The sequence below is a fragment of the Melozone crissalis genome, unplaced genomic scaffold, assembly GCF_028551555.1.
Source record: "Melozone crissalis strain CALT ecotype California unplaced genomic scaffold, PUWL_Pcris_2 ptg000029l_1, whole genome shotgun sequence".
NCBI classification, from domain to species: Eukaryota; Metazoa; Chordata; class Aves; order Passeriformes; family Passerellidae; genus Melozone; species Melozone crissalis.
Genome location: NW_026535807.1, coordinates 9,075,174 through 9,096,505, shown reverse-complemented (window position 1 = coordinate 9,096,505; position 21,332 = coordinate 9,075,174). Strand labels below are relative to the sequence as shown.

Here is a 21,332-nt window from a genome sequence, read left to right as displayed (position 1 = left end):
CGTGCTTTAAAATGATTCTGTGATAAGGAGTCTGTCTCGGACCTTCTGTGTGTAACAGCTGTGGGGAGGGGTAGGACAGCCCCTGGGATGGGGCTGTGGGTGGGAACTGGGGCTGCCAGGGCAGAGAGCAGGCAGGAAAAGCTGCCTCTGCTCCTGCCTATGGTCGCCCCTGCCAGACAGAGCTGCGCTGGGTGATGACGCTGCTGCACTCCAGCACTTGGAACCAGGGCAGGCAGAGAGTGGTGGCAGGGCTGGTGTCCCCAGAGGCACAGCCAGGAGAAATGCATCCTCTGTGTGCCAAGAAAAGAACTGAGTGCTGGGCCACCCAGGCAATGGGGGGGATTTTAATGGGGTGGCAGAGAGCAGAAGGGTGGAGTGGGTGTCCACGGCAGCACTATAGGGCTCCTAGTGCTCAGGCAGCCCCAGACAGCGCAGAGTGTGCAGGAAGTATGGTGGTGGGGGGGCACAGAGGGGGCCCTCGGGCAGCACTAGCTCCTGCAGGTGGATGTGGAGTGGGAGGCGATGGAGCTGCTGTGGAGAAAGCCCCAGCCGGGACAGCAACTCGTCGTCCAGGACCTGCAATGTGAGTGGGCAGCTCAGTGGGATGACTGAGACTGTGCTGAAAGCCCCACCCAGCACCCAGCCTGGCCACGGACCTGAGTGTGGGCCGGGGCAGATTCAGGGCTCAGGAAGAAGGGCACTCCCAGCACCCTGCCCACACGGGAGGAGTGCTTGTGGTCACCCAGGGCCGGGCACAGCAGCAGCGTCAGGTGCACCTGGAGCTGTTCTGGGAAGGCTGAGGAGGAACAGGGACAAGGTGAGATTGCAGGGGTCAGGAAGGTGGCAGAGGTGTTGGGGGACACTCACCCGTCCTGGGCTGGAGCTGGAGGAGGGCACAGCCCCCCACGGCACTCAGCACCCGGTAGCGTGTCAGGGTGCTCTTCACATCCTTCCTGGCCAGGCTGCGGCGTCCTGGGGCTGGGACTGGCACCACCTGCAGAGCACAGCCCTCAGCACTCCCTGGGCTACCCCCTGTGCCCCCAGCCCACCGGCACACCCTTACCATGGCTCTGTCCCCCTGCTGCTGCCAGCTCAGCCCTGCGGAGATTTCACCCTCCACCTCTGCTGGGACTCCCACGGTGATGGCACTGCAGGGTAAGGTGGTGAGAAGGGGATAGGACTCCCATGCCAGCATGGCAGGGTCCCAAGGACTCACCGATACGTGGCAGGGTACTGGCCTCTCCAACGAGCATCGGTGAAGAACTGTTGGAGCTTCTTAGTGGTGTGGTAGCAGCTGGACAGGAGGACAAGGCCAGAATACTCCCTGTGGGACACGGCTGCTTGAGACCTGCAGGGGGAAAGGCAGCCCCAGCTCCACCCCAGGACCTCCAGCCTGGACCCTCCTACCACACCTGGCAGGAGCCTTCACCACGTGGAGCTGAGCAGGGAGGCCCAGGCGTCGTCTCAGTGCCGGCAGCAGCGCATCCAGGCTCAGGTCCCCAGGACGCCCTGCAGAGGTGCCGGCAGGTCAGCAGCTGCTGAGCCCCCACGCAGACACCCCCAGCCCTGCAGACCCCCATTGCTGTGCTGTACTTACCCAGAACGGGGAGGCCAGGGGGCTTGTTCAGTGCCAGCAGGGCTCCTAGTGAGGGGAAGTCTGGTCAGGATGTACCTCCCTTACTGTGTCCCTTGTCCCCACTCTCCCCTGTCGCAGGTACCTTCCCGGTGCACCACGGAGCCCTCCAGCAGCCTCAGCGTCTCCTTGGGGCCCAGCAGCCGCCTCCACCTGCAGGGGATGGAGTGGGCAGGGGGACACAGGTGGGACTGCCCTCAGCACCCACCCTGCACCCCACTCTGCGTGTCCATAAATCTCACCCACCACTGTCCGCCCTCCTCTCCACGTGTGTCCGCACCCTCACGCTTCCCCGGCCCCTCTGCTCGCACATCTGCGACCCCACAGGTACGTCCCCAATCCCACAGCCCCCCCATAACCCCAATTCATAACCGCTCTGTACCCACGCGTGTGCATCTCCAGGCGCCAGCACACCCGTGGGCGTGCGCCCCACGGGGGTACACAGGCACTTCTGCACACCCGCACCCCGCACATGCACGCACCCCATGTATCCACCCCATGCATCCACCCTCGCCCCCCGCTGACCCCGCGGTGCGCGTTCCCGGTCCCGGGCGCGCCAGCCCGCGCACGGCGGCGGCGGCACCGGCGGCGGCGGCGCTCCCGGTGCCCGCCATGGCGGCGGGGCCGCGCCTGCGCCGAGCGGTGCCCCCGGCATCCGGAGCCGGCAGCCGCGGCCATAGAGCAGCGGAAGCGCGGGCAGAGGGTCCCGCCCGCAGGTGCGGCACGGCGGCGAGCGGCGGGCCGGGGGTGTCAGCCCCGGGGGATCACCGCGGGGATGTCCCGGAGGGCAGGGCGGGCACGGGGAGGGAGCCCCGGGGCTGTCGCCGTGGGAGGGAGGCCCGGGGGGCTTGTGGCGGGGCTGCGCTGGGGAGGCGGGCGGGGAGGGCGGCCCCGCCTGACGCGGTGTGTCCCCAGGACAGCGCCATGGCCTCCCGCGGCGGTCCCCGCGCCCCCGGCACCGACGGCAGCGACTTCCAGCACCGGGAGCGCGTGGCCTCGCACTACCAGATGAGGTAGGTGTCCCCTCTCCCGGGATCCCGGGGGGACACGCGACCCCAGCAGGCCCTGATGGCCCCGCACTCTCTCCTCCAGCGTGACGCTCAAGTCGGAGATCAAGAAGCTGATCTACACGCATGTGGTCATCTGGCTGCTGCTCCTGGCCCAGATGGTCGTGGGGCACCTCAAGCTGCTGCCCCACGACCAGGTGGCCATGCCCTATCAGTGGGAGTATCCCTACCTGCTCAGCATCCTGCCCTCCCTGCTGGGCCTCCTGTCCTTCCCCCGCAACAACATCAGCTACCTGGTACTCTCCATGATCAGCACCGGCCTCTTCTCCATAGCTCCCCTCATCTACGGGGCCATGGAGATGTTCCCCATGGCACAGCAGCTGTACCGCCACGGCAAAGCTTACCGCTTCATCTTCGGCTTCTCGGCCGTCTCTGTCATGTACCTGGTGGTGGTGGTGGCCGCGCAGGTGCATGGCTGGCAACTCTACTACAGCAAGAAGCTGCTGGACTCCTGGTTCACTAGCACGCAGGAGAAGAAGAAGAAATGAGTGGGGATAGGTGGGCTCCGTGAGGTGCTGAAGCTCTGCAGTTCAGTCCTGTGGGGCAGCGCTGGCGCAGCTCCGGTGGGTGGGGGATCCCCGGGGACCACGGGTGGGTGTCTGAGGCACACCACGGCCCCGCGCTCGCATGCACGGGGGAGACCCCCGAGGGCCGGGGCCGTGGAGGGTCCCTGGGGTGCGCGCCCCGTCCTCCGCGCGTTGCTCTATGGAAATAAAGCACCGTCCGCTCTCCCACGCGTGTCTGCGCCGCAGGAAGCGCCGCCCGGCGGGGTGGGGGGGCCGGCGGGACCGCACGTGCCGGTGCAGGAATGCGGCGGGGCCGGCCCGGGGCGGGGCGGGGAGCGGCGGCGCTCGGCCATGGGGCGCCCGGAGCTGCTCGCCGCTGCCGCCGCGCTGCTGCCGCTGCTGCTGCTGCCGTCCGGGACCGGGGCCGCCGTGACCCGCCTGCGGGTCTCCGCCAACTTCGTGAGCGCCGGGGAAGGGAGGTGGGGGGGAAGGTGGGGGCAGGCGGCGCCGCGCTCACCCCGTCTCTTTGCTTGCAGGAGTGCCGGGCCACCGGTGAGTAGCGGCGGGGCAGGGCTGTCAGCGCGGGGCTGCTCCTGCCCGCCCATACCGGCTCGGGGTGCGGCGGGACGGTGGGGCTTCCCCTGCCCGCGGCTACTGGGTCCGGGAGGATGGGAGGGCGAGGGTGGGGCGCTCCAGGTTTCCGGGGCACCGGGCTCCCCTCTTCCGAAGCCTCCCGATCCCCGAAACTTCCTGGCTCCTGGGGCTCCCCGCTTCCAAAGCCTCCGGATCTCCGGGGCTCCCTGTTTCCCAGCACTCTCGACCCCCAAAGATTCCCGCTTCCGAGGACTCCGAATCACCGAGGCTCCCGGTTTGTCAGGACTCTCGATCCCCGGGGCACCTCCCTTCCGACTACACCTCCCCGGCACTCCCCGGGGCTCTCCCCCTTTCCAAGCCCTCCCAGCGCCCGGGGCTCCTGCTGCCCGCGGGACCCCCGGCGCACGGCCGCCCCCCGTCTGCTCTCCCCCTGCAGCCGACAGGACGCTGAGCCGCCCCCGCTGCCGCCGCCCTCCCCGCCCCGAGCCGCCGCTGGAGCCGCCCGCGCTGTCGCTGAGCCGTGCCCGGCTGTGCCTGCCCGCGCAGCCCTGCCAGCCCTGCCTGCGGGTGCGCCTGGCCCTCCCCGCCTCAGGTACGGCCGGGGGTGGCATCCCCTGGCAGGGGACACACAGCCAGTGCCCCCACCCATGTCAGCACCCCACGCCGGTTTCTCGCAGAGCTCGGCGGTGTCCGGGGACTGCACCTCGCCTTCCGGGAGCTGGGCTCCAACCGAGCTGGCTGGCTGCAGGTGTGGCAGCGACGCCGGGTGTCGGGCAGCTCCGCGGTGAGTCTGCGGGGCGGTGCAGCGGGGCACACCGAGGCCCGGACCCCGCACTGAGCCCCTGCTCCCCGCAGTGGCAGGTGCAGTTCGACTGCTTCCCGGCAGAGAGCGGGCGGCAAGTCCTCGTCTCCCTTCGCACCATCCCAGATCGGGGCTTGGCCCTAAGCTGCAGCCATACGGTCATCGCTGAGCCACCCGGTGAGACTGAAGGGCTTGGGAGGTGTCCCGGGGGGACGCCGGTTCCAGCTGACCCGCTGGCTGCTCTGCAGGGCCTGTCTTTAGCCATGCTTGGCTCCCTGAGCTGCGGGCCATTGATGTGCGGGTGCCCGCGGGTCCCCCCCTCATGGTGCGGCTGTGCCACCAGCTGGCCCTGGAGTGTGAGGAGCTGCCCCGGCCCTTCCACCAGCAGGTAACGGCTCTGCCCCCCGACACCCCCGTCCCAGACTGGGGGACACAGTCCCTGCCAGCTGATGCTCCCTCCGTGTTGCAGGTGCTGGTGCCCGGAGGCCACCACATCTCACTGCCGTATGAGTTCCTGGTGCCCTGCCTGTGCATTGAGGTGAGTTGCCCTCCCCTACAGCCATCAGAGCCCCTTTGCCCTCCCATGAGGAGGAAGAGGGGGCATATCCTGCTCTGACCATCATGTTCTGCTGCCCCAGGCCTCCTACTCCCACCACGACAGCCCACGGAGCAAACACTGCCCCTTCCGTGACCGGCCAGATGCCTGTGAGTGCCTGGTGCCTGTGGGGAGGGGAGCTGAGTCCCAGGGGTGTCCCTGGGTGTCTCCCCACCCCACTGATGTGGCGCCCCACAGATGGCCCCGAGCTGTGGTCCTCGGTGCACTTCCACGACTTCAGCACCAGCAGCAAGGACCAGATGGCAATGCTGCTGAGTGCCAGCTGCCCCCTGCACCCACGGGCCACCCTCTGCTGGAGGGAGGCAGCAGATGAGGCTGCACCCTGTCACGACATCCCCAATTCCACAGCCAGTGAGGACGAGCAGGTGAGGGCTCCTGACCTTGAGATGTCACAGGATGTGGGACCATGTCACTCGCTGGGGCATCCACTGGATCTCAGGGTCCCTGTAGGGCAGTGGGTGGGCACTGTGGCTGTGTGGGTCAGAGATGGTAACTGTGACACACTCTCCATTTGTTCCAGGTGTACGTACTGGACAAGGTGGACGTGCACCCCCAGCTCTGCTTCCGAGTAAGCCCCTGTGGGTGGGTGGGCACCATCTCAGAAGGGGCTGGGGGCTGTGGTGGGTGAGGGCAGCTCACCCTGCCCTTTGCTGATCTCACCTCCTTCAGTTCTCCTACAAGAACAGCAGCCATGTGGAGTGTCCCCACCAGTCAGGTGAGTCCTATGAGCGGGAGGCAGCCCTAGGCTAAGCCCTGCCCTGCTCTGGGGTCCCTTGCACCCCTCACCCTGTCGGGCATCCTGCAACCTCCCCTCTCTCTCTGGTGGCCGCAGAGACTGCCTGGAATGTCTCAGTGAGTGTCTGGGGGCTCCAGCTGCACCTGCACCTCACCTCCCGCATCCCTGCAGCCTTCAGTGCAGCCCTGTGCCAGCGCCGGGGTGGGCAGTGTGAACCCGAGGCCCCGCTCTACACTGTCACACAGGTGAGTGCTGCAGAGCTGGGGGGACGTGGTGGGGACAGACCCGCACTGAGCCTGCTCTTGTGCTTTGCAGCCAGAGGGCTCTGCTCCAGGGGAGTTGGCGCTGCTGCTGCCAGTGCAGGTCCTGGGCAGCTGCGTGCTGGTAAGGCGACCCTTGTGTAGGCATCTCTGCTGTGGGGGACCCAACATGGTCCCCCTCTCACCCAGCCCCTTCCCCAGGTGTGGCGCTCGGACGTGCATTTTGCTCGGAAGCAGCTGCTCTGTCCCGATGGTGAGAGGGGGTCCTGGAGGGGACTCAGGGGGCAGTGGAAATGGGCAGACAGCCCCTTACTGCCCCTCTCCCAGTCTCCCGCAGGCACTTCGGGCTGCTGGGGCTGGTGCTGGCACTGGGACTGGTGGTGACTGTGCTGCTCCTCAACTGCCGTGGTGCCTGGAGGCCAAACGATGGTAAGGAGCACCCAAGGGGGCTGCAGGAGAGACGGCAGGAGGGGCTGGAGTGCCAGGGGATGCCAGTTCCCAGGCTGCAGGGGGTCCCAGGGTGGTGGATGGCAGATGCTGTTGGATCCCAGGGGATGCCAGTAGGACATGGAGCTGAGCTGTCACTGCTGTCCCCTCCACCCCGCAGGTGTCCCTGGCAGGCGCCCCGTGCTGCTGCTGTACTCGCCCGACTCCGAGGAGCACCTGGGGCTGGTGTGTGCCCTGGCCGAGCGGCTGCGCACGGGGCTGGGCTGTGACGTGCGCCTGGACCTGTGGGAAGCGGGCGGCCTGGGCCAGGCGGGCGCCCTGCCCTGGCTCTACGCCCAGCGGGGCCGCGTGGGCCGCCAGCGCGGCACTGTCCTGCTCCTCTGGAGCCGGGGCAGCGCCCGGCTCTTCCGTCGGTGGCAGGTCGGGATGGCCGACGGCACGCCCGGGGATGCCCATGACATTTTTGGGGCAGCCATGGCCTGCCTGCACGGGGAGCTGGGGGCGGCGGGCCGTGGCAGCGGGTGGGTCCTGGCGTACTTCAGCCGGCTCTGCAGCCCCCGCGATGTCCCCCGACCCCTTCGGCCCCTGCCCACCTACCGCCTGCCCCGACAGCTGCCCGGGCTGCTGGGGGCGCTGCGGGGCAGCCCCCCGGCCCCTCGGCACTGCCGCTGGGGCAGGGCTGGGGCCCTCCTGCACCGCCTGCTGGACGTGGGGCCCAGGGAGGGCAGTTCCCCGCCCCGGCCCCCCGGGGCAGCTTCTGGCACCTGAGTGCCCAGGCTGGGCCTGAGCTGGGCATGGCCGCAAGGGGTGCAGGGCGTGGTGCAGCCCTCCGGTGAGGGCAGGGCTTCTGCCAGGAAAAGGCAGGGCTCAGGTGAGCGTGTGCCCACTGCAGCGGCAGGAGGGGCACCCATGGTTGCCCCGGGAAGGGCTGCAGGGGTTCGAGCAGGACTGGCCTCAGTCATGGAGTGTGCTGCTGGGGCTGGAGTGAGCATCCAGCTGGCATCTCTGGCCAGGAGCGGAGATGCTGTCCCGAGCAGGGGCAGCTTTATTCCCACACAGGGACCCGCTCCAGAGGAGAGCCCATAGAAGCACCTTTGGACGGCACAGCCAAGTGAGGAGTTGGGGTGGTGCAGGAAGAAACTGAGAGATGGAGGCTCCCTGCCCTGCCCACGCACAGGTGGCTGGAGGGGCGGGTGCTGGGCACAGCCCGGCCCTGCTCTTTGCCTCGACATCGCCAGCAGGACTTGGTCTGGGGTGGAAGCAATAAAGGCGTCATTTCACCCTGCCCTGTTGTCTCTGTGGTGTCCCGGGGGAGATTCTTTGGTGCCCTGGAGGACCGGGGGCTGCCCAGTGCTCTCTGCAGCACGGCGGGGCAAGAGGACGCACCCGCTTGGGCACAGCCTGTACCGGCACGGCTGCCACACCGTGTCCCACAGCCGCGGCGGCTGCCTGAGGCCAGCCTGGCACCGTGCCCGTGCCATGGAGCCAGCTCGACCCTGTGGGGCCCCAAGCCCTCCGCAGGGGTGGCGGGACACGGAGCCCTCCGCGGCCGGTGCGGGAGCAGCAGGCCCCACCCAGGGCGGCTGCTGACGCCACGCAGGGAGCCGGGTGTCCGGGATCGGAGCAGGAAGCGGGAGCCGCCGGCGGCGGTGGGGCCCGTGGAGTCGGGAGAGGGCTGCCGGGGAGCAGCCGGCGTGGGGCCGGGGCACCCCGAGGCCCCGGCCCCACCATGCACGCACTGGGGCAGCTCCTGCTGGTGCTGGTGGCGGGGTCGGCGGGTGGCCGTGGGGACCCCCGCGACACCCTGGCCTGCTCCCAGGTGGGTTGGTGTCCATAGCGCGCCGGCATCGGGCACCTGGCACCACCGCCGGCCTCACCCCTGCCTCCCCCAGGGCCTCACCTGCCGCCTCTTGGGTAAGTGCATCACCCTGCCATGGCCCCTACCCGACCCGGGGCATGGGGACTCCCCCCCACGCTGCCCTCTGTGTCCCCGCAGACACCGATGTGCTGTGCGGGACAGAGCCCCCGGGACCCCGGCAGGAGCTGGCCCTGGCCCGTCTGCGGCTGGAGCCGGCGCTGCGCTGCACCGAGCCCACGGCCTGTGCGCCCTGCCTGGAGGCACGGGTGCGCCTGGCCTTGGCACCGGCCACCGGCACCGCCGCCGAGTCCCCCCTCTCCGCGCAGCCGGGCACCGCTGGGTCAGAGGACAGCAGTGATGGGGGACAGCGGTCACCAGCGACTGGGGCCACCCCGTCCCAGCCCAACGTTACTGGGCTGCTGCTGCTCGCTGGGCACACGTTTGCCTCATCTCGCTGCGTGGCCGTGGAGGTCTGGGCACCCTTGGGGCCCGCACTGCGCGGCCGAACCGTGGTACGTAGATGTGGGGCACCGGGGTCAGTGTCCCCACACTGTCAGTCCCTGGGCATTTGGGATGTAGACGCTGGCATCAGCGCATCTCTGTGGCATGGGGGTCCTGTTCCTGTGCCCCAGGGAGGTGGGGTGGCAGCTGGCGGTGCCGGTGCCTCACCGCAGTGGGGTGGTGGTTTTCCTGCCCAGGGCTGGGTGATCTTCCGGTGCTTCGAGGCGCCGCTGGGCTCCGAACTGCACATCTCAGCATACATGAACTCACGGGGCCGGCAGAGGCTGAGCCAGCAGCAGCGGGTGCCAGGTAAGCCCCGGCAGGTCCCCTGCAGTGGCCCCAGCCCCTCTGCCCACTGATTCACTGTCCCCACAGACTGTTCGTGGCCCGCAGCACAGGATGCTGTCCCACAGTGCCAAGGTAGGTGCTGGCATCACCCCACCTCGGTTTGCATCCCCTGGGGAGAGCCGGGCAGTGGACACCAGGGGGGAGAGTGACCCTGGGGGTGCCGTGCCCCATGCCATGGTGCTGGGCAGACAGTGCCTGGAGCGGGGTGACCTGAGCTGCCTCTCACACAGTGCCCAGGCTGCGGGTCTCCCCGGGGCAGAAGGAGGTGGTTGTGGAGGTGGAGGGGGCAGCAGTAGGGCACAGCTACACACTCCGGCTCTACCACAACCATAGCCATGGCACCAGTGGGCCAGGGCGTGTGGTGACCATGGTGAGTATGCACCCCATTCCCTGACCCGCTACCTTGCCTGTTCTCTGGTTACTGCCCTCCTCCCCGTTCCCGAGAAGCCATGTCTGTGTTATAGGCAGTGTGCTGGGAGAGGGTCCCCTGGGAGCAGATCCCCCTGGGTGACCCTGCTGGTGGCCATTTGCCACGGGGTGACCCACATCTGGTTGCTGGTAGCAGAGCAGTCCCATGAGCTATGTCCTGCCCGCCGATGAGGTGCTGCCCTGCCTCTGCCTGCAGGTGGGCATCTGACCGGGCACTGTGGGGGTGGCAGGATAAGTGGCCTCTAAAGAGGGGCTCCAAGCTCCATGTCTCCCTCTGGCATCCCAAGGGGGCCGGCCAGATCACGGTCACAGCATGAATGCTTTTCTTGTCTTTTTCCCCATCCCCAGGTCTGGCCGGAAACCCAGGACCCACTGCGGGCCACCCTGTGCCCCTTCTCTCATGGTACCTTCACTCTGAGGCTGGGCTTTGGGGGGCTGGGACACAGAGGGGCTTGAGGGGACACCACAGGGAGTGACACTCCTGTCCTGGTGCCGCTGCAGATGCCGAGGCCTGGGAGCGACTGTGGGCGCGGAGCCGGCTGGTCCTGCACATCGAGGGGCACGTGCTGACCTGCTCCCTCTCAGCCCCCTGCGACCTCCTGGCCGAGCTGGTGCCCTGCTGGCAGCCAGTACCCTCCAGGCCCTGCCAACCCCTGCCTGGCCTGCAGCAGCCTGCCGGGGGGAAGGTGAGTGGGGTTCTGTGGGGCGCTGGGGGCTTTGGGAAGGATGCTGGTGACAGTTACAGAGCGTCCCTTGCACTCACAGGGACCCCAGGAGTTCGGAGGGCTGCGGCCACACCCCAACCTCTGCGTGCAGGTAGGACACTACTCTGCCCCACAGCTGCCCCATGGGCAGCCCCACATCAGCCCCAAGCACTGTTAATCCTCTCTCTGGGCAGGTGTGGAGTGGTGGGCAGGTCCGGCTGACCCAGTGCCTGCGGGACCGTGAGTGTTGCTGGGGTGGGAGGGTAGTGGCAGCCTGTGGGTGCAGCTGAGGGGTGGGACCCCTCCTTGGCCTCCCCTCACACCTACCCAGCCCTCTGGCACATTCCCAGGAGCGCTGCCCGGCCGCCCCGATGACCTCCTGCTGCTGCAGCGTGGGGGGAATGCCTCACTGTGTGCCATGGAGAGGGGTGCCTGCACACCCCTGGCCAGCTTCACCAGCAGGGTAAAAGAGGAAGAGACCCCCATGTCCTGGCAGCAGTGGTACTGGTGGCACAGGGACCCCTGTGTCCCTCAGTGGTGGCACTGCTGTCTGACGTGCTGTGTTGCTGCAGGGAGCAGGGCACCCTGGGCTGCTGGAGCAGGATCTGCAGCAGGATGTGGCAGGGGGGCAGTGCCAGCAGGTCAGTGTGAGTGGGCAGTGGGCTGTGGGCAGTGGGCAGGGACTGGGCAGTGTCTGACGTGTCCCTGTGTTCCCCACAGCTGTGGCACCCATTGAACAGAACTGGGGTTACACTCTGGGCCTGTCCCCTGCACAAGTGTGAGTGTTGACAGCCACGGTGGGGGAGAGGAGGGCTGAGGGAGGGCTGAGGGAGGGCTGAGGGAGGGAACCCCCCCTGTGGAGCCACTGGAGACCTTTGTTGGGTGCTGGGGGCCCTCGGTGGATGCAGATCCTGCCCTGCAGACCTGCGTACCCACTGGGCCCTGGTGTGGATGGGGGTGCTGCTGGGAGCTGCCTGTCTCCTGCTGCTGCTCTTGATGAAGAAGGAGGACATGAAAGGTGAGTGGTGCCCTTCTGGGGGCTGTGCCTGGCCTGGGACCCCTCCTGGGACCTCACTGCCTCTCCTCCCTGCAGGATGGCTGAAATCCCTGAGGGCTGGCTATGGCTCCAGTGGTGAGTGTGTGTTGAGTCTGAGGCCTCGGGGGGAGTGGGCAGTCTGTACCTATCCCAGAGGGGTCAGAGGACAGAGTGAGGGGGTCCCCCACCCAGATTAGTTCATGTTTGCCTGCCTGACAGGGTAGTTAGGGGTGTAGGGAAACGAGAAGAGGGAGAAGAGGGTGAGAACCCTATGGGGGGTGGGAGGGGGCAGATTGCAACCTGCTTCCCACCATGCCTGTCCCTTAGGGTAGGTAAAGGATTTGGCAAGGGGACTGGGGGACTCACATCAGTGGTGGTCTCAGCTGCTTCCCATCGTGGCTGTGCTTTAGCTTGGGTACAGGGGGTGCTGCAGGGCTCGGCTGACAGAGGCAGGGGACGATCTCCCCCACCGTGGGTGCCTCCCAGCATGGCTCCCACCACAGGCTGGGTACAGGGTGCCCAGAGGGATCCGGGCACTGATGATCTCCCTTCCAGGTCCGCTGCAGGGCCGGCGGGCCCTGCTGGTGCACGCAGCAGAGCCGGTGGCGGAGCGGGCAGCGTGTGCCTTGATGGCAGCTCTGCACTCCCTGGGGCTGGCGGTGGTGGCGGCGCCGGGAGGTGGCAGCGGGGTGGCAGCTCTGGGGCCGCTGCCCTGGCTGCACGCCCAGCACCACCGGGCGCTGCGTGACAGCGACACCATCATCCTCCTCCTCTCTCCGGCAGCCGTGGCTGCTGCACAGCAGTGGGACGCCGGGGCCAGGGTTGTGCCGGAGTCCGGGGCCGCTGAAAGCAGCCTCGGGCCCCGGCACAGCCCTGACCCTGGCGATGTCCCCGCTGTGGCACCCTGCGAGGTGTTTGCGGCGGCTCTGTCCTGCGCCATGCCGGTGTTGGCGGTGGCCCAGGGGCACTACGTGGTGGCCCGGCTGGAGGCCCTGGTGCCGGCAGTGCCCCCAGCGCTGCGGGCAGCCCCTGCCTTCGCCCTGCCCGCCGACATGGAGCGGTTCTTGCAGGCGCTGGCGGGCCCAGCTCGGCACAGGGGCCGGTGTCTGGAGCCACACGTGGCGGCCGTGGCCGAGGCTCTGCAGCGGGCGGTAGGAGAATAAAGGGTGACAGTGCTTTTGCTGAGTGTGAGTCCAGCTCTGAGCCCAGCACGGACTGGGATGGGTGGGGAAGGGGTGATGGGGTGGACTGAGATGGCACGGAGAGGGATGATGGGGAGGTATAGGGGCAGGAAGGGGGCTGGGCTGTGTGGGGCATGAAGGGGAAGGGGTTTTTTGGTTGGAGGGTGGATGGGGAAATGGACCAATTTGGGGTGATGATGGGGAAGTGGGCCAGCTCATTGGAGCATGATTGGCAACTGGGACAGTTTGGGGGAAAGTGTGAGAACAAACTGGACCAGTTTAGGGTGAGATGAGGGGGAACTGGGCAAATTTGGGCACAGTGGGAGGGAACTGGATCAGCTTGAGTGGAGGGGGTGAAGGTCAACCCACCTGGTTTGGCTGGGGTGGGAGGGATATTTAGAGGGCCCCTCCCAGGCCAGGCGAGGCCCGGGATGGTGCGCTCCGGGCACCCGGTCCCGCTCCGTGCGGGGTCACCCACTGCAGCCAGTCCGCGCACCCACGTCCCGGGCCTTTGCGCGCGGCCCCTTTAAGGCGCGGGTGGGCGGGCCCATGGCGCGGCGCTGATTGGCTGGGAGCGGGGGGCGGGCGGCGGCGGCGCGCGGCCATTGGCGGGGGCGGCGGCGCTGAGTCAGCGGGCGCGGCCCACGTGGTGCGGGCGGGGCGGGCGCACGATGGGGCCGCTGCTGCCGCGCTCGCCCCGGCGCGGGGGGCCCGGGCTGGGGGGGGCCCTCCTGGGGGCCGCCCTCCTCGGGGGGGTCCTGCTGGCCGTTCACGCCGACCCCGACCCACACCGAGACGGCGCCGAGCCGTGCCGAGCCTGCCGCGGCCTCGCCGACAGCTTCATCAAGGTGCGCGCCGGGGGAGCACAGGAGTGATGGAGGCCGCGGCGAGGGGGCACACGGGGGGTAAAGGCACCGAGGGGTGTGGGCTGACACAGCCGCTGCTTCGGGGGGGAGCTGGGGGCCAGGGGACAGTGACGGGAGGGGCCCACGGGTGGCAGACGTGGGGGACACGGCCTGGAGGTGACAGTGAGCAGGGTCAAGGGGGGTCCTGGGTGGGGTGATGTTGGGGGGCCCAGAGGAATCACAGACCGGGGGATAAGGGTGGTGACAGGGCCCGATGGAGGGGTGGTTTGCGGGGGACAGTGGTGAAGTGGAGGCACTCCTACGGCGTTCCCAGGGGCACAAGGACTGGGCTCTGGGGAGGGGAGAGGGTGGCCGGTCCCTGCAGGTGATGTGTCCTGTGGAGCCCTACGGATGGAGAGGTTATTGGGGGGGTTTCCATGCCTGCACTGCCGCTCCCCTATCACCCAGGGCCTGGAGCGGACAGAGCATGAGGGCTTCGGTGGGGGTAACACGGCGTGGGAGGAAGAGAAGCTGTCCAAGTACCAGCACAGGTAAGTGACCCCAGTGAGGGGCTGGGGCAGCCCAGCTGCTGCAGACATTATACCCCACACTGGCTTGTGTCCCTGCAGCGAGACCCGTCTGCTGGAGGTGCTGGAGGGTGTCTGTGCCCCCTCGGACTTCGCCTGTCACCAGCTGCTGGAGCGGAGCGAGGAGCACGTGGAGCAGTGGTGGTTCCATGAGTGAGTCTGGAGACAGGGACAGGGGGTTGGCAAGGGGCACAGGCAGGTGGCAGGGGGCTGAGTGCTGTATCTTCCCCTCCCCAGGCAGCAGCAGCACCCTGACTTTTTCCAGTGGCTGTGTGTGGACAAGCTGATGCTTTGCTGCCCACCCGGCACCTACGGTCCGGACTGCCGGTGTGAGTAACTGTGGGGTGAGCGGGTGCTGGTGGGACAGAGGGGCTCTCCTGGCTGCTGCCCTCTGTCCCAGCTGCCAACTGGTCTCTCCCCGTGCAGCCTGTGCGGGCGGGCCCCGGCAGCCCTGCAGCGGCAACGGGCGCTGCGATGGTGACGGCACGCGCCGTGGCACCGGCCTGTGCGTCTGCAGCCCCGGCTACGGCGGCCCCTTCTGCGCCGAGTGCGGGGACGGCTACTATGAGGCCTCACGGAACAAGAGCCACCTCGTGTGTGCTGGTAGGTGGGGGCTCTGCCGGTGCTGAACAGCCTGGGTACAGGCAGCTCCCCCCTGCCCGTGTCCACGTGTCTGTCCCTGCCCGCAGAGTGCTACCAGGCGTGCGGGCGCTGCACGGGTCCCGAGGACTCCAGCTGCCTTCGCTGCAAGAGGGGCTGGGTGCTGCATGAGCACCGCTGCATCGGTGAGTGAAGGCCAGGGGTGAGCTCAGGGCCGTGGGGGCTGCGTCCCCAGAGCTGAGGCTCAGCGGGGCCGTCCCCATCTCTCCTGCAGATATAGATGAGTGTGGCACAGAGATGGCGCACTGCCGAGCCAACCAGTACTGCGTCAACACAGAGGGCTCCTACGAGTGCCGAGGTCAGGGGGAAGGGGGGGTTTTCGTGCAGGTGGCTCTTCCCTGCTTGGGGCCAACCTTGGCTGGGCTGGGAAGGAGCTCTGGCAGCAACCCTGGCTCCATTCCCTGAGGCAGACTGCTCCACGGCTTGCATCGGCTGCATGGGTGCTGGGCCGGCTCGCTGCAAGAAATGCAACAAGGGCTACTGGCGGGATGGAGCCAAGTGCCTGGGTGAGTGCCTCCCATGGACTGGGGGGCCATACTGCCCCCTCTTCACTGCCCAAGCCCAGCCTGACCCCTGGCTCCCCCCCTAGACGTGGATGAGTGTGCCAGTGCCGAGGAGCCAGTGTGCACAGGGGTGCAGGAGGTGTGTGAGAACACAGAGGGCAGCTACCGGTGCGTCTGTGCCCAAGGCCACGTCCGCCGAGACGGGCAGTGCGTGGAGGACAAGCCCCCTGGTATGGCCTAATGCAGTGCAGGGGGACATTGGGCAGGGGGTGTGGGACGTGAGGGGGGACTCTTGCTGGTCAGCTGTGCCCTCCCACGAGTGTTGTCCATGCAGATGCCCCAGAGAAGGGCTTCTTTGATGACGTGACTGATGACGAGGTGGTGGTGCTGCAGCAGATGTTCTTTGGTGTGATGATCTGTGCCCTCGCCACGCTGGCTGCCAAGGGTGACATGGTCTTCACCGCCATCTTCATTGGCGCCGTGGCTGCCATGGCTGGCTACTGGCTCTCTGACCGCAGTGACCGTGTCCTCGATGGCTTCATGAAGGGCAGATAGCTCTGGAGCTGCTGGGCACAAGCAGAGGGGCAGACTCAGCTTGGGGTGCAGGGCCTCCCCCAAGCAGGGCTGGCTGCCAAGGCTGCATCCTGTAGATGCTGTGCCCTGCATGCGTCCCCCAGCCCCCCCCCTTAGCATAGGGTCTTGTTTTCCCTGTCCCTGCAGAATGAGCCAGGAGTACCTGATCCTGGGGGCTCCCACACAGCCCCCTCTGGATGGAGGGGTGATGCCAGGCAGTGCAGCATCGTGTGGGGGGCACAGCATGCTGCCCCCAGCTCCTCGTGCTCTGGAGGAGAGGCCGGGCATTGTGACAGGTGAGGGGGTGGAGGGGCAGGTGAGGGAGGGAACCTGCTGTCTGCCCCCAGGCTGGGGCTCCTGGCCCTGTAGGACTCCCCTCCCATGAGGCCGTTCCCTGTGGGAGAGTGGGGGGCTGGGTCCCCCCATGCCCTGAGCTGTGCGGCTGGGAGAGCTGCCCCCCATCCCTGGGCAGAGCCCATCTCCCCTCCCAGGCTGGGGGCCAGGGGCCCCTCGCCGCTGGCAGGGTGCTGTGCTGGTGAGGGGGCCCTGCTGGATGCATGAGTGTGGCCGTTGCATTTGTCCGTGGTTTGTCCGTCGGGGTGTGCCCATCTGTCCGTGTGTCCATATCTCAGGAAATAAAGCTCTGCACACCCAGCTTGGCTGCTCAGGGTAGGAATTGGTGGAGATTGGGGGTGCTGCTGCCCACCAACGCTTTCACATGCCAACAGGACCGTCTCCTCCCAGCATAAACTCTTTATTTCTCTCGTTTGGCACAAATGGAACCGCCCCTGCCCGGCCCTACAGGGGCACAGGATCAGACCCCCGCACCCTCACAGTGTCCTCACCCTCACATCGTCCTTCTGCGCCCCCAGTCTCTGCTTGTCCCGGGCTCAGAGCTCAATGGTGTCGCTGGAGAGGCTGCGGGAGTCCAGCGCCTTGCCGAGGGCTGGGAAGGCGCGGGGACCCTCCCGCTCGCAGCCGGGGGCTCCGGCGGGCACCAGGAGCGGGGCCCGGCTGGGCGCCTCGTCCAGGGGCAGGCTGTCGGGCGAGGACAGCCCGTGGCGCCAGGGGTTCCAGCTGATCTTCAGCGAGCTGCTCTCCAGCGAGCTGGCCGAGGCGGTGACGGTGACAGTGATGGTGCCGTGGGGCTGGCGGGGGCCGGGCAGCTCCGTGAGCGAGCTGCAGCGCACCATGCGCCCCAGGCCGGGGGTCTTGTCGGGGGCAGGGGAGCCGTGCAGCGAGGAGCCGGAGCCGCGGCGGGCCCGGCCGAAGAGGCCGTCGTGCAGGAGGTGGCGGCGGCAGAGCGCCTGGTCGATGCTGCGGCGCAGGTCGATGGGGGACGGCGGGCGGAAGATGAGCTCCCCCAGGGAGGGCGACGAGCCCTGCTCGAAGGCGGCGCAGGAGCGGGCGGCCAGCATGTTGGGGCACTTGGGGCTGAGCCCCGGCATCCCGGTGCCAGCTGCCCAGACCTCGTTGCTGTCCTTCAGAGCCCGCAGCGGCAGCTGCTCCGCCGGGTTGCGGATGAGGTTCTTGGAGATGTCGTTGGCGGGTGTCCGCTCCGCGCCGCTGCCGCCGGTGCCGCCGCCGGCCCAGTCGTAGCAGTTGTTGGGGTATTCGGGTGCCTCAGCTTTGCGGCCGGCGCAGAAGTACCGCAGTGCCTTGGCCCAGCAGGAGTGGCCGGCGGGGCTCCGGCGGCGGCACCGGCAGCACACGGGCTCGGCGGCGGCCGCCAGCAGCGCCAGGGCCGTGCCCAGCTCGCCGATCCGCAGCCAGAGCTGTGCCGCCCAGCTGGGCCGGGAGAAGCGCCCCTGGGGCCCCAGGACCGCCCGCAGCCACACGGCGCTGAAGAGCTGCAGCCCGCAGACCGGCAGCCCCGCCACCGTCGCCGCCAGCAGCGCCCGCGCCCCCGGCTGCGGCCCCGGCCCCTCGCAGGGCGCCCGCAGCGCCCGCCAGCACCCCCAGAGCCCCCCCAGCAGCAGCAGAGCCCCCGCCCCGCAGCCCAGCGCCTGCAGCCCCAGCGCGGCCGGGAGCCCCAGCCGAGGCGGCAGCAGGTCGGCGGCGCCCATCACCGCACCCTGCAGGGCAGCGGCAGCCCCCAGCGCCGGCAGCCCCCGCAGCCGGGACGGCAGCAGCTGGAGCTGGGCCAGGCGCTGCAGCCGCTGGAGCAGGAGGGCAAAGGCGGCGAGCAGCAGGGGGAAAGGGGCCGTGTTGAGCAGCAGCAGCGCCGGGCTGGGCAGGCGGCCCCGTGCCCCGTAGGGATCCAGCAGCAGGAAGGTGGCCCGCAGCAGGCAGGCGGCCAGCAGCAGCCCGTGGGCCCCCACAAGGTGGAGAAGGTGTGGGGGCCGCAGGATGGCTGTCCCCGCCAGCCCGGCCAGGCAGCCCAGCGCCAGCAGCAGGAACACCGCAGCCAGTCCATAGACGTGGGCCTCCCAGGAGAAGCCCAGCTGGCGCTGCAGCTCGGCCCAGCGCAGCCCGCTCGCGTTGGCCCCCGGCGCCGGCGGGGCACGGACCGTGGGCTGTGGCTGCGGCGATGATGGATCCCGGGGCACCGGCTGAGGCGTCGTCCCTGCCCGTCGCCACGTGGCCGAGGGGGCCGCGGTGCTGGAGGCTGCGGGCTGCGTCCCCGGCGTGTCTGCAGGTAGGAAGGAGGACAGTCGGGGGAAGTGGGGGGCTTGGTGCCGCTCGGGCCGCACCTGCACCCCGCACTGCGCTGCATCAAATGTGGCACCCCGACACTGCGGCGGGGGATGCCCTGTGCTGGCCGGGCTTTGCCCACCGGTGCCTCCCGGGGTTTTCTCTCAGGACGCGCCGTGCAAGGGGTGGCACAACCCCGGTCACGTCCCCCACCCCCTTGGGGAAGCCCCCACCCACCGAGCATTTAGCGCTAATCCCTGCGGGCAGGAGTAGATTAGGGCCGCTGTCAGGTGGCAATCCTGATTGAAGGTGTCACTGTGTCCCGGCTGGGCAGCCCAAGATAGCTGCCATCCCCCCGCCAGCCCCGACGCCCCGGGGATGGGCTCCCACAGCGTCTGCAGAACGGATGGGCTTGGACGCAGCCCTGTATCACCTGGGTGCGTTGTCCCGAGCGTCCCCGTGGTGGGATGTGCCGTTGGCTGTGGGGTCGTTTGGGTGGCATTTGGGACACTCACAGGGCCCACGGCGCCCCGGACCTGCTGCGGGGAGCCGACGTCTTCCTCGGGCAGCAGTCCTGAGAGAGAGAGAGAGAGCAGGGCGCTGACACCTGCAGGGCTTGGTCCCCGCCATACCAAGGGGTCCCCCCGCACTGTGCTGGCTCCTACCTGTGCTCGGGGTACCGGGGGTGCCCGTGCTGGAGGCGGGGGGTGGCGCAGGGCCGGTGCTGGGGACAGACCCTGGGACAGGCTGAGGTCCCCGCTGCCCCATAGTCCCAGGGTCCGTCCGGGGGCCTGCATCGCCAGGGCTGGTGGTGGCGTGGCTGAGCGGGGCCCTCCGGGTGCTGCGATGGAGGGACGGGAGCGCCCGAGTCCAGGGCTCAGCCAGCCCCCAGGACGGGGCAGTGTGGCGCAGCCGTGGGGCAGAGCTGGGCAGAGCCGGGGAGGGGCTGGGGGGCCCTCCCGTGTTCCCCCAGCTGCCCACCAGCTGCACAGAGCCAGGGCTGGCATGGGGACCCCAGGCTGGCCCCGTTCCTCCGGGATCAGAGACAGGGGCTGTGCCCGGCGGGACCGACTGGCTGCTGGCTGAAGTGAGTTTGGCATCCTGAGAGAGGCCCGGGACCGCCGTGTGTCCCTCTGCTGCTGTGTGTCCCCCTGCCTGGGCATCTGCTGTCCTCATCCCCGCCGCCAGCGTGGGGTCCAGGGCAGTGGTGGGTGCGGCTGGCTGAGGGTTGGGGGTGCTGGCTGTCTTGGAGACGCTGTGCCTGGACAGGGAAAGGCCCTGCCCTGCCCAGGGTGGCCCTGAAGAGTCTGCTCCTCTGTCCGTGGGCACCTCAGGGCCCGGCGTACCCAGTGCGGAGCCGTGGGGCAGGGGCCTGTCCTGGACTTCAGCTTCGTGCCCTCGCCAGGCAACAAGCGGCTCCTCTGTCACAGCCGGGACTGCGCTGCCGTCCCTCCAGACCTTGCTATCAGCACCTGTCGTAGTGGTTTCCATCTCCAGGGGTGCCCTGGTGCCATCCCCTGCCTGCAGAGGTGGGGACCAGTGCACGGGGTGCTTGACCCCCCAGCGCTCACTCCTTGGGGCCCCGGCACCGCTGGGCTCCCCCGATGCCTCCCAGGCAGGGGATGGGCCTGGCCACTGCTGTCCCCAGGCACGGCTGTGCAAGGGGTCCCCACCTAAGGACAGCCCTGCCGGCGCCACCCCCTGGGCTTTGGCGGGGACCCCGGTGGCCAGGAGCATCCCCCAGGTGACGAGCTGTGCTGCAGCCATGGTGAGTACCGAGTCGACCCTGTGGAATGGGGATGTGGTGAGCCAGGATCCGCGGCAGATGCCCGGGTAACTCGTGCAGCTGGCCGTGATGCTGCTGTGCCCTTGGCCACCCACTGCCCAGGGAGAGAGACAGTGGCTTGGCTGTCCCTTCCCGGGTAGCCCTGGGCTCTGTTCCCAGCTGTCCCCGTCCCAAGTGACCCCATTCCCAGTCTTCCCTTTCCCAGTGTCCCCTGGTGTTCCCCATCCCGGTGTCTCCGGTGTGGGTGGTCCTTGGTGCTTAGTGGCCCCGACCCCGGTGTCCCTTTCCGTCCTTAATGTCCCCTCCCCGGTGCTCAGTCCTGGCGTCCCTCTCGGTGTCCCCTCCCCGGTTCTCCATCCCCAGTGTCCTCGCCCGCTGTCCCCGCCGCCGGCGGCCCCGCTCCGCCGCGCACCGTTCACCTTGGCGCGTCCCGGCCGCATCCCGGCGGGGATGCTCGGTCCGGAGCCCCGCGCTGCCGCCGCACACCGGCTCAGACCCGCCGGGCCGGGAACGGGGCCGGGACCGCCAGGCTGCTGCGGCGGCGGCCCCGCGGCGCGGTGCGGATTACCGGCGGGGCTGCGCAGCGGAGTCGGGCCGCGGCCGGTGCGGGACCACAGCGGGGCCGGTGCGGCCGCCGCATCCCGCCGACCCCACCCGCAGCGCGCCGGGCCGGCTCCACCGCTCGGTGCCCGGTGCGCGGGCCGCGGTGCCGCCAGCCCCCTCCCGCCGCCCGCCGCAGCACGGGCGGCCCCAGAACTGGTGCCCCGGGGGCCGCAGCCCCCCGCGCTGACCTGCCGGTGCTGGTGGCGGTGCGGGCGGGCCGGGCTCTGCGGCGGAGCGGGCGGCGGCGGCAGCGGCAGCCGGTCACGCGCCGCCCCGAGCCGCGGGCACCCGCACGGGAGCCCGCCCGCACCGGGAGGGGGGGCGCGGGGCACGGCCGGGGCCGCCGCCGGGACGGGATCCGCAGGGCCGGCCACGGGGGAGAGCGGGTCCGTGGGGCTCAGCTCAGTCCGGGGCAGGTTCGGG

The 21,332-nt window shown here is 69.1% G+C and overlaps 6 protein-coding genes across 7 annotated transcripts; 4 read left to right on the top strand and 2 right to left on the bottom strand.

Annotated features, from left to right (window-relative positions):
* Positions 1-329: 329 nt before the first annotated feature.
* On the bottom strand, positions 330-2,247 carry RPUSD3 (RNA pseudouridine synthase D3). 2 transcript variants are annotated; one of them, XM_054280766.1, is made up of 9 exons: positions 2,159-2,247; positions 1,719-1,786; positions 1,598-1,642; positions 1,413-1,509; positions 1,217-1,324; positions 1,064-1,148; positions 868-994; positions 657-796; positions 330-576 (listed from the first exon to the last, which is right to left on the bottom strand). In XM_054280766.1, exons 1-9 carry the CDS (start codon positions 2,245-2,247, stop codon positions 406-408), a joined length of 930 nt encoding a protein of 309 aa, XP_054136741.1. In that variant the 3' UTR covers positions 330-405. The 2 variants fall into 2 exon arrangements, with proteins under 2 accessions (XP_054136741.1, XP_054136742.1); XM_054280767.1 differs by lacking the exon at positions 2,159-2,247 and adding an exon at positions 2,016-2,044.
* Positions 2,248-2,262: 15 nt separating this feature from the next.
* On the top strand, positions 2,263-3,434 carry JAGN1 (jagunal homolog 1). The gene is made up of 3 exons (XM_054280768.1): positions 2,263-2,349; positions 2,549-2,646; positions 2,726-3,434. Exons 2-3 carry the CDS (start codon positions 2,558-2,560, stop codon positions 3,186-3,188), a joined length of 552 nt encoding a protein of 183 aa, XP_054136743.1. The 5' UTR covers positions 2,263-2,349; positions 2,549-2,557; the 3' UTR covers positions 3,189-3,434.
* Positions 3,328-7,429, top strand: IL17RE (interleukin 17 receptor E). Its single transcript, XM_054281202.1, has 17 exons — positions 3,328-3,366; positions 3,453-3,665; positions 3,743-3,758; positions 4,018-4,392; positions 4,478-4,584; positions 4,656-4,779; positions 4,851-4,990; positions 5,072-5,140; positions 5,241-5,307; positions 5,396-5,583; positions 5,739-5,786; positions 5,888-5,933; positions 6,051-6,199; positions 6,270-6,338; positions 6,416-6,467; positions 6,542-6,643; positions 6,822-7,429. The coding sequence occupies exons 1-17, from the start codon at positions 3,328-3,330 to the stop codon at positions 7,427-7,429; spliced, it is 2,412 nt and encodes an 803-aa protein (XP_054137177.1).
* A 26-nt stretch (positions 7,430-7,455) lies between these two features.
* Positions 7,456-12,700, top strand: IL17RC (interleukin 17 receptor C). Its single transcript, XM_054281201.1, has 17 exons — positions 7,456-7,493; positions 7,977-8,575; positions 8,658-9,031; positions 9,218-9,329; positions 9,396-9,440; positions 9,599-9,738; positions 9,931-9,993; positions 10,146-10,200; positions 10,299-10,483; positions 10,563-10,613; positions 10,696-10,741; positions 10,852-10,964; positions 11,074-11,142; positions 11,222-11,279; positions 11,424-11,519; positions 11,595-11,633; positions 12,093-12,700. Exons 1-17 carry the CDS (start codon positions 7,456-7,458, stop codon positions 12,698-12,700), a joined length of 2,691 nt encoding a protein of 896 aa, XP_054137176.1.
* A 689-nt stretch (positions 12,701-13,389) lies between these two features.
* Positions 13,390-16,540, top strand: CRELD1 (cysteine rich with EGF like domains 1). Its single transcript, XM_054280756.1, has 10 exons — positions 13,390-13,566; positions 14,032-14,114; positions 14,193-14,303; positions 14,388-14,479; positions 14,577-14,753; positions 14,840-14,935; positions 15,025-15,108; positions 15,221-15,316; positions 15,400-15,543; positions 15,648-16,540. Exons 1-10 carry the CDS (start codon positions 13,390-13,392, stop codon positions 15,866-15,868), a joined length of 1,281 nt encoding a protein of 426 aa, XP_054136731.1. The 3' UTR covers positions 15,869-16,540.
* Positions 16,541-16,635: 95 nt separating this feature from the next.
* PRRT3 (proline rich transmembrane protein 3) lies at positions 16,636-21,170 on the bottom strand. Its single transcript, XM_054280743.1, has 4 exons — positions 21,098-21,170; positions 19,186-20,306; positions 18,954-19,094; positions 16,636-18,518 (listed from the first exon to the last, which is right to left on the bottom strand). Exons 2-4 carry the CDS (start codon positions 20,285-20,287, stop codon positions 16,777-16,779), a joined length of 2,985 nt encoding a protein of 994 aa, XP_054136718.1. The 5' UTR covers positions 20,288-20,306; positions 21,098-21,170; the 3' UTR covers positions 16,636-16,776.
* Positions 21,171-21,332: the final 162 nt, after the last annotated feature.

Excerpts from the sequence above, each read along its gene's own strand:
- IL17RE (XM_054281202.1), top strand. The coding sequence starts at position 3,328 with ATGCACGGGGGAGACCCCCGAGGGCCGGGGCCGTGGAGG. Across the intron at positions 4,393-4,477 it reads CCTGGCCCTCCCCGCCTCAG|AGCTCGGCGGTGTCCGGGGA; the intron begins GTACGGCCGGGG and ends GGTTTCTCGCAG. Across the intron at positions 5,584-5,738 it reads CAGCCAGTGAGGACGAGCAG|GTGTACGTACTGGACAAGGT; the intron begins GTGAGGGCTCCT and ends CATTTGTTCCAG.
- CRELD1 (XM_054280756.1), top strand. The coding sequence starts at position 13,390 with ATGGGGCCGCTGCTGCCGCGCTCGCCCCGGCGCGGGGGGCCCGGGCTG. Across the intron at positions 14,754-14,839 it reads GAGCCACCTCGTGTGTGCTG|AGTGCTACCAGGCGTGCGGG; the intron begins GTAGGTGGGGGC and ends CCCTGCCCGCAG. Across the intron at positions 15,317-15,399 it reads GGATGGAGCCAAGTGCCTGG|ACGTGGATGAGTGTGCCAGT; the intron begins GTGAGTGCCTCC and ends CTCCCCCCCTAG.
- RPUSD3 (XM_054280766.1), bottom strand. The coding sequence starts at position 2,247 with ATGGCGGGCACCGGGAGCGCCGCCGCCGCCGGTGCCGCCGCCGCCGTG. Across the intron at positions 1,787-2,158 it reads CCGGGAACGCGCACCGCGGG|GTGGAGGCGGCTGCTGGGCC; the intron begins GTCAGCGGGGGG and ends CATCCCCTGCAG. Across the intron at positions 797-867 it reads CCAGCTCCAGCCCAGGACGG|CCTTCCCAGAACAGCTCCAG; the intron begins GTGAGTGTCCCC and ends GTTCCTCCTCAG.
- PRRT3 (XM_054280743.1), bottom strand. The coding sequence starts at position 20,287 with ATGGCTGCAGCACAGCTCGTCACCTGGGGGATGCTCCTGGCCACCGGG. Across the intron at positions 19,095-19,185 it reads CCCCGGTACCCCGAGCACAG|GACTGCTGCCCGAGGAAGAC; the intron begins GTAGGAGCCAGC and ends TCTCTCTCTCAG. Across the intron at positions 18,519-18,953 it reads GCTCGGGACAACGCACCCAG|ACACGCCGGGGACGCAGCCC; the intron begins GTGATACAGGGC and ends TCCTACCTGCAG.
- JAGN1 (XM_054280768.1), top strand. The coding sequence starts at position 2,558 with ATGGCCTCCCGCGGCGGTCCCCGCGCCCCCGGCACCGACGGCAGCGAC. Across the intron at positions 2,647-2,725 it reads GCCTCGCACTACCAGATGAG|CGTGACGCTCAAGTCGGAGA; the intron begins GTAGGTGTCCCC and ends TCTCTCCTCCAG.
- IL17RC (XM_054281201.1), top strand. The coding sequence starts at position 7,456 with ATGGCCGCAAGGGGTGCAGGGCGTGGTGCAGCCCTCCG. Across the intron at positions 9,032-9,217 it reads CACTGCGCGGCCGAACCGTG|GGCTGGGTGATCTTCCGGTG; the intron begins GTACGTAGATGT and ends TTTCCTGCCCAG. Across the intron at positions 10,742-10,851 it reads GACCCAGTGCCTGCGGGACC|GAGCGCTGCCCGGCCGCCCC; the intron begins GTGAGTGTTGCT and ends GCACATTCCCAG.